Source organism: Zootoca vivipara, chromosome 14, assembly GCF_965207765.1.
Source record: "Zootoca vivipara chromosome 14, rZooViv2.hap1.1, whole genome shotgun sequence".
NCBI lineage: Eukaryota > Metazoa > Chordata > Lepidosauria > Squamata > Lacertidae > Zootoca > Zootoca vivipara.
Genome location: NC_142597.1, coordinates 20,882,771 through 20,896,052, shown reverse-complemented (window position 1 = coordinate 20,896,052; position 13,282 = coordinate 20,882,771). Strand labels below are relative to the sequence as shown.

Sequence of the window (13,282 nt, the reverse complement as noted above, 5' to 3'; positions counted from 1 at the left end):
AATTATTATTATTATTATTATTATTATTATTATTATTATTATCTACGTGGCTTGCTTCTGGAAGAAAGAGAAACAGCAGGGAGGATAGGTCAATGGCAGGGCACCTGCTTGGCATGCAGAAGGTCACCGGTTCCATTCCCAGCATCTCCAGGTAGGGCTGGGAGAGACCCCTGTCTGAAATCTGGGGAGCTGCTGCCCGGCAGTGTAGACCATACTGAGGCAGATGGTTTGAGGAAACATCCTATGCCTTAAAGCAGTGGTCCTCAACCTTGGGCCTCCAGATGTTTTGAGACTACAATTCCTATCATCCCTGACCACTGGTCCTGCTAGCTAGGGATCATGGGAGTTGTAGGCCAAAAACATCTGGAGGCCCAAGGTTGAGGACCACTGCCTTAAAGGATGGATCTTAGGTCATTGGTAAAGCATCTGCTTTCTATGTTGAAGGTCACAGATTCGATCCCCAGCATTTCCATCTAGGGTTTCCCCACCGGGAAACTTGGAGACCCACTGCCAGTCAGAGTAGGCAGCATTAGGCTGCCTCAGTCTGACTCAGTATAAGACTCAGTATAAGACCGGTTCATCTGTAAGATTTGGATGTCTCTGCAGTGGAGGCAGAAGGTCACTATGCTAGGCTGTGTCTCAACCACAGATAGTCATCTGGCAACCAGCAGGCAAGACCCAGCTCCCAAAAATACCCATCCAGCCCCTAGTAGTTTTTCCTGCATTGTTCTTGTACCAACCATCAGGTTTATCCTACTGGCAGGTTCCGTTCACCGGAACATAGGAAGCTGCCTCATACCAAGTCAAGTCCATCTAGCGCCCTACTGTCTTCACTGCCTGGCAGTAGCTCTACCTAGAGAGGTCATTTGGGCTTGAGCTCAGGATCTTCTGCAGGCAAAGCAAATGCTTTGCTTCTGAGCTACAGTACCAAATAGCACCAGTCCTGAAAGACCTACATTGGCTCCCAGAACGTTTCCGAGCACAATTCAAAGTGTTGGTGCTGACCATAGCTGCCAAGTTATCCCTTTTTTAAAGGGAAATTCCATTATGCTGAATAGGCTTCCTCACGAGAAAAGGGAAAACTTGGCAGCTATGGTGCTGACCTTTAAAGCCCTAAACAGTCTCAGCCCAGTATACCTGAAGGAGCGTCTCCTCCCCCATCATTCAGCCAGGACACTGAGGTCCTCCTCTGAGGGTCTTCTGCTGGTTCCTTCACTGCAAGAAGTGAGGTTAAAGAAGTGAGGAACCAGGCAGAGAGCCTTCTTGATAGTGGCTGTGGAACACCCTCCCTTCGGATGTCAAGGAAATAAACAACCACCTGACCTTTAGAAGACACCTGAAGGCAGCCCTGTATCGGGAAGTTTTTAATGTTTGATGTTTTAGTATGTTCTGATATGTGCTGTGAGTTGTTGTTGTTGTTGTTGTTGTTGTTGTTTGTTGTTACTTCCCCTTCTGCTGCTTCTATGCTCCTCTTCTGTCTGTGGACAGGCCAAGACATTTTGCTGCCTGAGGCAAATGTCAAGATAGCACCTTCCCCAAAGCCATGTAGAGAAACCAAGTAGACAGGCAGCAGTGGTTGAAGGTCACATGACAGCATCCTCCACAACATTTAAAAGCATCATGGTACCTTAGTGGGCACGTAGCAAGCCACGAGGCACACACAACTCTGCCTTCCTACACTTTGATGCCACCCCCAGCATCTGCCACCTGAGGCAGTTGGTTGTTTTATGGTAGGGCAAGCCCACCTGTGTGTTGGAGATGGTGGGTGGGCCATTAGCCCTTCAAGATGCTGGGTGTTAATGACTCCATCAAACACCTTCGTTTCTACCACTGCCATCTTGATTTTGAATGATAAGCCACAGGTGATGGGCATGTAGAACTTAATAGGATGGATCAGACTCTCCAAATCAAAAAGTCTCTGAGAGAAACCGTTGACTTAGAAGTATTATTTCAGAAGCTAAAAAATAAAATCAATAACCGCCCCAGCCATTTCATAAAGATATTCTAGAAAGAGTGAGAGAGATGAAATTAAAGCTATGATTGATTACTCTTAAGAGGTGCTGCGTTCATTAATTGAACAGCTGAGGCAAATTTGACTTTCTTGGAAGTAGTTCAGTTGATCGATTAATGTAATAAACAGCACATTAAAATAGGTCTGTTGGAGTCTTCCAGATCAGCTTAGTAAGCATTTTTCACTCTGTTCAGTTTTGTATCAGTGATGTTAGAAAATGAGATGAACAGATTCCTCATTTTACTCCAGTCTCTGTCAACTCCATGGTAATGACAGGATGAAGACACCCAAAAATTGGCGAGAGCGCAGACTGAGGGCCTCCTAAGCTCCAGCTCCAACTCAGTTTGTCCTAACTTCTTTGTCTAAACTAGGCTCCAGGCTCAAAGAGTTTTTTTCCTCCCAGTTAGTATAAGAATAAGAATAATTTATTATTGGCCAAGTACATTTTCCAACAGACTGTACTTCGAATTTGTTTCAGCTACATTGCAATGTAAACATACACACACTGTTCCACTCACAATACAAATAAGCAAAGAAACCCACCCATAATTGACCTCCCCTTCAGCTACACACCTACAAATTTAACAATTTAATGGCACGGGGGGGACTGTTCCTGTGCCTGGCTGATTTTGTATATGAAGACCTGTAGCGACGTCCAGATGGGAGTAAATCTAGCAGATGATGACTGGGATGTAAAGGATCTGCTGCAATTCTCTCTGCTCTCTTCTTAACTCTGGCAGCATAGATTGTCTTTATTGTAGGCAAGCTAGCACCAATTACCCTTTCTGCAATTCTTACAGCTCATTGGAGCCTTTTCTTTTCTGTCTTGGAGGCTGTACCATACCAAGCAGTAACTTTATGTCTCCTGCTTGTGTTAGGAAATAGAGCTGGTCTTTCTCTTTGACCAACCGATGTGGGGTTTTAAAATTAGGTCTGGGTGACCATGATTCTTCATTCCCTCAACTTTGGGTAACTTTTTCTGGTTCAGACAAAAAAAGCAGAAAGAAACTGTGGGTGCTAGAAATGAGATTTATTCCAGGCCTGACATGCTTCAAACAAATCCTTCCTTGGGGCACTATAAATATACAAACCGCATACAAAGCAAATGGGATATCGAATGCATAAGATAATAACTCAGTTCTGTGGTTGGTTGATCCTGGCTCAGAAACAAGAGTGAAGCATCCCTCCAAGGCCTACCCATTTCCTGATTTGTCTCACTTCTGCTCCATGGGCATCCAAATATTCTTTTCTGTGGCTGAGGGGAAGCCTCACGAACCTGAACCTGCCTAATCTGTATTTTCCTCAAACAATATGTGATTCAAAACACAGCCATCCTTTGAAATACTCACTTCTCATAATTTGGCATTGTAATTCTTCAGCCAAGTCATTTGTACACAAACACATATACTAGGGCTAAAGTGAGCATATGTAAGTGAAAATAGAATACAAAAATGCATAATGTTAGGGGAAATGGCTTTGCAAAAATGTGTATATAGTCGTACCTTGGTTCTCGAATTTAATCTGTTCTGGGAGTCGGTTAGACTCCCAAAATGGTTCGAAAACCAAGGCATGGCTTCCAATTGGCTGCAGGAGTTTCCTGTAGCCAATTGGAAGCTGTGGAAGCTGCACTGGATGTTCAGCTTCCAAAAAAGTTCGCACTTCCGAGTTTGCGATATTCGGGAGCCAATTTGTTCAACAACTAAGGTGTTCGACTACCAAGGTACGACTATACCTTAATCCTAATTAAGACTGTAAGGCAGAGCATCTTTCAAGGGAAATTTTCTGGAAAGAAAAAAATCACAAATTGATGTGGAAATGTTGACTTTAAGAATGGAAAATGAGAAACTGAGGGAAACCAAAACTAGCGGTAGTGGCGCCAACCATGTGGAATGCCCTCCCATCAGATGTCAAAGAGAAAAACAACTACCAGACTTTTAGAAGACATCTGAAGGCAGCCCTGTTTAGGGAGGCTTTTAATGGTTAATAGATTATTTTATTTCATTTTTCTGTTGGAAGCCGCCCAGAGTGGCTGGGAAAACCAGCCAGATGGGTGCAGGTATAAATATTATTATTATTATTATTATTTGCCCATTCCTGTGTTCCTGTGTGGTGGACATTTCATTTAACTGTAACTTCCTGTGACAAATCTTATTGTTTACTGTGTAAGGGAGTTGAATTGAAAACTAGTTGTGTGGTAAATTTCAGACCTTTGAGTGAAAGGCCCTATTCAAATAAAGCATTGAGATGGAACATGAACCTAAACCTTATGTGGGAAGGTGAATATCCAGATTAACTCTCTCTCTTTTTTTACTTTTTCTTTGCTCTTCTCTTAATTGTGCAGGAGACCTCATTCCAGTGGGAGGCCTCCATGGGCCCTCAGAGAGCCTCTCCCTTATAGGGGATTCCTTTACGGAGCCACTGAGCGGGAAGGTTGCCCGTGTCCAAGGCATTTGCCTTCAGCAAGACAAGATGGCCGCTCACGCAGGGGGCTATCAGGCGGTATTGGACTCCAACCTCCTTGTAGCTCAGATCCACGTGGCTCAATCACTAAGAGAGTATAAGGACTCCATTTGTGAGGAGCTGTGCTCTGCTGGAGATAGGCAGAAAGCCCTCAAAGCCGCAGAAGAGGACATGAAAAGAGCACTGTCCGAGGTGCTGGACTATTTGTTGTACCAGCTAAGAACCCTTGAGCAGCAACGGGGCCGTGCGTTAGTTCTCAAGAGCACCGGCGGCAAGTTGGGTAGGTGCTTGGAATTACAACTGTGTTGTTCTACATCCTTCCGTAGAAATGAATCTCTGCCAGTCACTGTTCCGTACAAATCAGTTAAGCACAGTCTGTACTTGAAGTTCCACAGGTGCAGCCTTTGCTCAAAGCAATCCTGCGGGGCAGTGGTTTTCAACTAGTGTACCGTAGCACCCTGGGGTGCCTTGAATGATGGTCAAGGGTGCTGTGGGCAACCCTGGCCCCTGGCCCTCTTTCTCACCACCACCCCGCCTCGTCAGATGCCCTTTCTTGTCTCTGCCTCCCAAAGGCTTGCACAGTTGTTGTTTGTTGCAGCAGCCCTGGTTACAATCTCCCCAGGTGGGTGGTGCCACTGGGAGGCACTTCTCTTTGGGGTGGGGGGCAGCTCAGAGACCGGGACAGCAGCAGTGGCTACCCGGAGGACTCCTGAGGAGAGGAGGCTGAGGGAACAGTCCACAAGGGAGGGTGTTCGAAAAAGGGTGAGAGGCTGCCAGCTCTGCAGGCAAAGGGTAACACAAGTGGGCTCCTGAGCCCCACAAGGGTGCCGCAGAAAGAAGGGAGCCGTGGACCCCAAAAGTTTGAAAACCTCTGCTGTGGGGGATGCAGTGCAATGTGAGTTCTATCTACACACTGCACAACATGCTGAGAGTGGGCCCATTGAAATTAGCAGACATAGCTAACTTCCACTGGGTCTACTGCAAGTACAATCCTGTACAGTATACGGAACACAATAAAATGCAACATGGTGCAGTGGTTAGAATGTTGGGTTAAGGATGGACAAATCTGGCCATTTGGGTTTCTTAATTTTAGAGTCAGTTCTCCAGACATCAGCATCAATTTGTGATTTTTTCCCCTAAACAATTTCATTAAAATTCATTGGAATTTTTAGGGTGTGTGTCCCCTAGCAAACACATTTTTGCAAGCAATTTTCCATGAGAACATGCATTTTTGTATGCTCTTTCTTCGAATATACACAGTACAATGACACATTGTTGGGTCAGAGAACTGCATTGCAAAATGTGGAGGCAGGCAAATTTTGAAGAATAGTTTCAGTTTGCACATTGTTTTGGGAAGGGTAGATTGGATAGGTTTGCAATAAAATATGTACCGAATGAAATTTCACACACACACCCATCTTTAAAAATGGTGAGAGGATCCCTGCTCAATAACTCTCTCTGAGCCTAGCCAACCTCACATGGTTGTCATGTGGGGATAAAAGGATGAGGAGGAAGAAAGAAAACATGCACAATGCCCCTTTAAGGAGTTGTAAAATAAACGGGTAACAGAGAAATAAGCAACATACAAGTTCTCCTTTCCATGCATACACACCCAAATTCATCTGTTGTCATGATGATGGGCATTTGCTACTACAAGTATTCATATAGTTCTAACTCAGCTGTCCTTTCACTGTCTCAACCAAATTAGGGATGATCAAATATCCCAGCACAGAACTCTGGATCCCTGCCGTGTTTGGGATGAAAATCCCGGATCCTGGAGGTTCTGATTTGATGGTGCCCATCCTTGGAGTTGAATGTGACTGGAAGACAGGGCAGCCAATGCCATTAGCTGGGACCATGGAAGATGCAGATGGGAAAGGTGAGGGATAACACTTTGGTTTTTTTAAAAAAATAGATATTTATTAATTTTCACAGTAAAAAAACGGGGTTACAGAAAATTGGAAAGGGTGGGGAAGATACAAAAATCAGGAAAAACAGAAAAAAGCACAAAATAAGAAAGTAAAAAACTGTATAACTTATCTTTATCACAGTGTATATTGGGACCTCCTCGGGTTCCCGTCCCTGTGTGTCTCAAACACTCTTCTAATTTAGCAAATTCTACCTCTAATTATTCACTTTTAATACTAAATTTCTTATTTTCTAATCTAAAATAACCTCTTCACCTAATCCACAGGTTTATTTACCACCTAATTTCTATTCTTAAAATGTTACCTTAACATGATTTTTTAAATACAATTTAAAGTCTTTCCACTCTTCTTCAATTGCTTGTTCTCCCTGGTTGCGGATTCGTCCGGTCATCTCTGCCAATTCCATAAATTCCATCATCTTCATCTGCCATTCATCAATCGTTGGTAACGTTTGCTGCTTCCAGTATTTAGCAATCAAAAGTCTCGCTGCTGCAGTGGCATACATGAAAAAGGATACCTTTCTCTTGGGAATCTCCTTCCCTACAATGCCCACTAGGAATGCCTCTGGTTTCTTCACAAATGTGCCTTTTAGCACTTTCTTAAGTTCATTATAAATCTTATTCCAGAAGTCATTCACCAGTGGACATGTCCACCACATGTGGTAAAATGAGCCTATTTCTTTCTTACATTTCCAACATTTATTATCATTGTTGTGGTAAATCTTTGCTAACTTTTCTGGTGTAAGGTACCATCTATACATCATTTTCATTATATTCTCCTTTAATAAACTACACGCAGTAAACTTAATATTTTCCTTCCACAACTTCTCCTAATCCTCTATCATAATATTATGTCCCACATCCTTTGCCCACAAAATCATAGCATTTTTAGTTTGTTCATCTTTTGTATGCCATTCTAGCAACAATTTGTACATTCTCGACAGTATTTTCGTCTTAGGTTCTAACAATTCTGTTTCCACCTTTGACCTCTCAATTTGGAAACCAATTTCTCTATCCATTTTAAACGCTTCATTTATCTGATGGTATTGGAGCCAATCATCCAATTTACCTTTCAACTCCTCATATGTTTTTAATTTAAATTGGTCTCCATCTTGAATCAATAAATCTCTATATTTCAACCATGTTTAACCTTTTACGAACCTTGGCCTCCAGAGGCGAAAGCCAATTTGGCGTTTTTCTTTCTAATAAATCTTTATATCTGGACCAAACCTTGAACAATGAATTTCTAACAATGTGCCTTTTAAAGCTTCCATGGGCCTTAACCTTATCGTACCACACGTATGCATGCCAACCGTGAACATTATCATAACCTTCTAAGTCCAAAATATTCGCGTTTTCCAGTGTAAACCACTCTTTCAACCAGCAAAAGGCAGCTGCTTCATAATAAATTTTAAAATCAGGTAGAGAGAAGCCTCCTCTTTGTTTATCATCAGTCAATATCTTATATTTAATTCTTGGCTTCTTCCCTTGCCATATAAACTTTGAAAGCACCTTTTGCCATTCCTTAAAACAACTCAGCTTTTCAATTATTGGCAATGATTGAAATAGAAACAACATCTTTGGCAATACATTCATCTTAATCGTTGCTATACGGCCCAACAGAGACAATTTCAGGTTGGTCCACGTTTCTAAATCCTTCTTAACTTCATTCCATAATTTCACATAATTGTCTTTAAACAAGTTTAAATTTTTTGCAGTCATATAAACACCAAGGTATTTCACTTTTTTAACAAAAGATAAACCAGTTGTTTCTTGCAATTTCTCTCTCTCTTCCTTATTCAAATTTTTATCTAATACTTTAGTTTTTGATTTGTTCAATTTGAAACCTGCTACCCTTCCAAATTCTTGAATAACTTCCAGAGCCCTCTGTACACTGGACTCTGGATCTTGTAAAGTTAACACCAAATCATCAGCAAAGGCTTTAAGTTTATATTGTCTCTTCCCTACCGTTACACCTTTTATTTCATCATCTTTTCTAATCCTGTCAAGCAGGACTTCCAGGACCGATATAAAAAGCAAAGGAGAGAGAGGACACCCTTGTCTTGTACCTTTCTCAATTCTAATCTCATCTGATACCATATTATTTACGATTATCTTAGCTTTTTGATCTGAATAGATTGCTTTTACTCCATTCAAAAATCCACTGCCCATTCCCATTTTTTCTAAATTTCTTTTTAAAAATAGCCAAGAAATATTATCAAACGCCTTTTCCGCATCTATAAACATAAAAATGGCTTTTTTATTTATCTTCTGCTCCAGCATTTCCAAAATGTCAACTATATTCCTGATATTGTCTTTCAGATGCCTCCCCGGAAGGAAGCCGGCTTGATCTTGATGGATAAAGTCTTTCAAAACCCTTTTCAATCTGGAGGCTAAAATGTTTGCAAATATTTTGTAATCCACATTCAGTAGGGATATTGGGCGATAATTCTTGACTTGCATTCTATCCGTGTCCGGTTTTGGTATCAGAGTGATATAGGCCTCTTTCCAAGATTCGGGGGCCTCTCCTCCATTCAAAATTTCATTGCATAAATCTTTCAGTGGTTGTACTAACCAATCTTTCATTGACTTATAATATGCATCAGTCAGACCATCCGGTCCTGGGGTCTTGCCCGACTGCATTTGTTGTATAGCATATTCCACTTCTTGCGTTGATATCTGTTGGGAAAGTAGGGATTTATTCTCTTCTGGGATTTTATGTAACCCAAATTTGTCCAAAAACTGCTCCACTTCCTCTTTATTTTGTTTATCTTGTTTGTACAATTGTTTAAAATACTTCTGAAAAGATCTTTGTATCTCTGCCGGGTGCTCCAGATGTTTTCCATCTTGCACTAAACTTACAATAGTGTTCAATTTCTGCCTCTTCTTCAATTGCCATGCCAGTAACTTTCCGCATTTATTTGCTGACTCAAAGGATTTCTGTTTCATCCATTTAATTTTAGATTCAATTTCTTGATTCATCAATTTAGATAATTGAACTTGCAATGCTTTAATTTCTTTCTGTATCTGTTGATTTTTAGGGTTTTCCCTCAATTTCTTTTCTTTTTCTTTCATTTGATTTAGAATCTTTTCTTTATTTGCATTAGCTTCTTTTTTCTTTATTGCATTCTGTTGAATTAGAAATCCTCTCATCACTGCTTTGCTGGCATCGGTGAGGGATAACACTTTGGACTGGAAGCTCCCCATAGCAGGAAGGAAAGTGAGCAGGTGACACACAGTCAGCTACAGGGCGGTGGTGTCATGCTTAGCAGCAGTACAGTACAAGAATACGATCTCTGATTTATTGCTCTGAATGCTGTTTTCTTTTATTATGTTCTCGAATGGCTGCAAGTTGGGGGCAGTGCTTGATTTTTCAGAGAATGGGTGCCATGGTGTTACTGTTAGCATACAAAGCCATTTAACAGATTGGGACCAGTTTCTTTACCCCACTTCATTCTGTGGAACTGCCACTATTATAGGTGCCGCATAATATTTGTTCCACTCTTGCAAGAAATCAATCTTTTAGTGTGTCGACACCTACACTTTGCGCCTCTCCCTCTCTCATAATACAGTGGTACCTCGGTTTAAGTACACAATTGGTTCCGGAAGTTTGTACTTAACCTGAAGCGTACTCAACCTGAAGCGTACTTAACCCAAAGTATGAGTGTGATTGGATCTGGAAGTCCGTACTTAACCTGAAGCGTACTTAACCTGAAGCGAACTTTCCCATTGAAAGTAATGGAAAGTGGATTAATCCGTTCCAGACGGGTCCGTGGAGCACTCAACTTGAAGCGTACTTAACCCAAAGTATGAGTGTAATTGGTTGTGGAAGTCCGTACTTAACCTGAAGCGTACTTAACCTGAAGCGAACTTTCCAATTGAAAGTAATGGAAAGTGGATTTATCCGTTCCAGACTGGTCCGCAGACTACTTAAACTGAAAGTACTGAAACCGAAGCGTACTTAAACTGAGGTATGACTGTACTAGAACTCAGGGCCATTCAATGAAGGTGAATATGGGAAGATTCGGGACGGACAAAAGGAAATACTTTTTTCCATGCTTTGTAGAGGTAGACTATGAAATCCCACAAGATGTACCCATGGCCACCAAACTGGAAGGCTTTAAAAGAAGATTCGACAGATGCATGGCTGATATGGCTGTCAATGGCTAATAGCCCAAATGGCTATGTTTAACCTCCACTGTTTAAGGCAGGATGCTGGGAATTCAAAGTTTGGACACTGCTGTTGAATTTGGGTCCTATTTGCAGGCTTTCTAGAAGCTTCCGGGAAGGATAGGATGCTGGATTTAGGTGGGTCTTTGGCCTGATGAAGCAGGACTCTTACGTTCTTCTCTTAAGTAGGAAATATATATGCACTTGTCTAGTTGGGAAGGTGGAATGAGTGGAGACTGTGGTCCCATACTGAAGTCCTTTGTGGTTCAAATCACAGTCTAGAATGAATGAGATAGAATCCAGAAACATTAAGGATGTAGCATCCCACTGCAAAAAGCAACAACACAAAAAAATCGCTTCTCACAATAGTATGGGTTTAATCATGCTTCAGAGATTTCTGACTTCATGCTCATAAAAACTCACGTTAATACCCACTTAGGCTTGATGATTTGGCTCCGACTCCTTGCAGGTCTTGTTCCACTCGCTGTTGGCTTCAGAACCATGGATCCCATAACAGGCGAGACTGGTCCAGTCATTGGAGCTCAAATTAACCCTTGGACAAATGCTGTCATTCCTGTGGTCCAGTCCCTGGGAAATTTACCAAGAGGAAATCCAGACCCAGAACTGGTAACTCCCCTTCCAAGTTATTATTTTCTTTAAGGGGAGGGGGAAGCGGATTTGTTATTTATCAAACTCCTTTCTGATGCTTGCAGCCTGTTATGGGAAGTCTTTGTTTTTACAGCTGGCTGGTTTGGAGAAGGAAATAAATGCCAAGCAAGCATACTGGCACTGCCAGCGGGGAAAAGAAGAGGAGCTCTTTAAAGAGCTGGATTTTATATGTCTGGATGTCTTGGATGCAGCCAAGGAGGGGAAAATGAAAAAGGTGCACGTTGGCTTTACCTGCAACACCTGCTGTGAAATTAGAAGAGCACTCTGGACCTCTGCCCTGTATGCATGCTGGGCTTATTCCCCTGGGCTGGGGTAGCAGTACTTCAACAGACCGTCATGTCCTTGTTAAAAACAGATTCTCCCCACCTATAGATAGGAAGCTGCCTTACAGCAACTCAGGCCATTAATCCATCAAGCTCAGCATTATTGTCGTGGACTGGTTGGAAACAGAGGAATGTAGGAAGGAACGTGCTGGGAAATCCTCAAGGGAGGAAGGCTCAGGGCCCAGGGAGTAGCAGTGGGACAACAATGAGTGATCTGAAGGAGAAAACTGGGAAGAGGAAGTGTCAGAAACCGAAGGGGTAACAGGGTTTAGTGAGCAGGGAGAGTCTGTGGCAGAGCGAAGTCCAGAATCAGAGGCAGAAGCTGAAGCAGGAGAGTAGAGAGGCCAAGGGGCAGAATTGAGTCAGGCTAGTGAAGAGTCACAGCTCCCCTCCCCCTTTGTCTCCCAGAACCAGAAGAGGCATGAAAAGGGCACAGGAGAGATTAGTGACTCACAGTCACAGCCTCCGATTGCTTGGGGAAAACCCTGGAGAGGAGGGGACTTAGGCTTTTGTGGGTGTTAGAACAACCAAGAGGGCCTCTTCAGTCCTTATGATTCTGCATAAAAGGGCTGAATGAAACACGAATATAGGAAACCACTTTATACTGAGTCCAATAACAGTTACATCCAGTCCAGTATTTCCTGCACTATTTTAAGCATATTTTAGCATATTTTAGCTTAATTCTCTTTATCTTCCCCCCACCCTTGCAGTTAAGGTATAAGATCAAATTAAGACCTGCTGATGAAATCTATCACCTACTGGAAGAATCTTCTGCCCAGGAAATTCAAAGGAGAGCTAGCAGAGATCAGAACACGCTGTGGGACACAGAACAGTCTCTGAGGATGAGAGGTATGGAGGCACACCTTCTGGTTGTTGCGTTTGTGTGGCTGTCTTGAACTAGAGCTGAGCTGAAGTTTCTCACAAGACAGTTTCCTTGGAAAATATCTGAAATGTTTCCTTTCCTCGCCCCCTTAGAAAAAGGCACATTTGCAGAATTTTCTCCACTGTTTGTTGTTGGTTGGTTGGTTGCAGTGGGCCCCCTCCCACCCCACTCAACCCCCCCCCAACCCACAATCCCCTGGGCCTCCATTTTCCCAGCTGTGCCCTAGAGCAGCTCTTCTGTAAAATGTCCTTGCTGAGCTTCTAACAGTGTTACTCATTGAGACGACTGTATTTTGGTGACTCCAGTTGACAAGGACGAGAGAGACCAGGAAACCAGAGTTCGGCTTTTGCTCAGGAAGATGCTGGAGAAACTGGTCCAGTTCATCCGGAAGATGCAGCTAGAAGAAGGACGGATCCAGATGCAGTTGAAGGAAGCGGAACGGCAGTGGAGCAGAGGCTTGCGCATGGAAGAGGCCATAAGAGAGAAATCCAGAAAGGTGAGATCACCACCTGTTCCCCAACATGATCTGACATGATCTGGCTTTGATGTACTGTACATTAAAAACCGTGATTTATGTGTCGCTGGTGGTATAGTGCAGGGAAGAATCAGGGGTACAACTCTAGTACTTTTCTTAGAGAAGAGGTGAACACAGCATCTGTTAGAGTGCCAGGGAATTTACAGAGCCTTTTTGCTCTAGCAAGTAAGTGAGTAGATAATGTGGCTTTCAAGTTGGCTTGTGGTGATGAGAGATTAGCATAAGGGAAGTCAGAAAATGAAGCAAATCATCAAGCAGAGGCTGGGTATTTCTTTCCTTTTCTTTGATGGGGTCCCTTCTTCAC

General features: G+C 42.6%; 1 protein-coding gene across 1 annotated transcript in view; it reads left to right on the top strand.

The window, feature by feature from the left end:
* LOC118097186 (uncharacterized) overlaps positions 1–13,282 on the top strand; it is a 54,758-nt gene that overhangs the window by 14,562 nt on the left and 26,914 nt on the right. The window contains exons 11-16 of the mRNA XM_060268315.2: positions 4,353–4,751; positions 6,180–6,350; positions 11,038–11,195; positions 11,311–11,451; positions 12,271–12,409; positions 12,749–12,939. Coding sequence (XP_060124298.2) covers positions 4,353–4,751; positions 6,180–6,350; positions 11,038–11,195; positions 11,311–11,451; positions 12,271–12,409; positions 12,749–12,939 — 1,199 coding nt within the window. The remainder of the gene's footprint in view (positions 1–4,352; positions 4,752–6,179; positions 6,351–11,037; positions 11,196–11,310; positions 11,452–12,270; positions 12,410–12,748; positions 12,940–13,282) is intronic.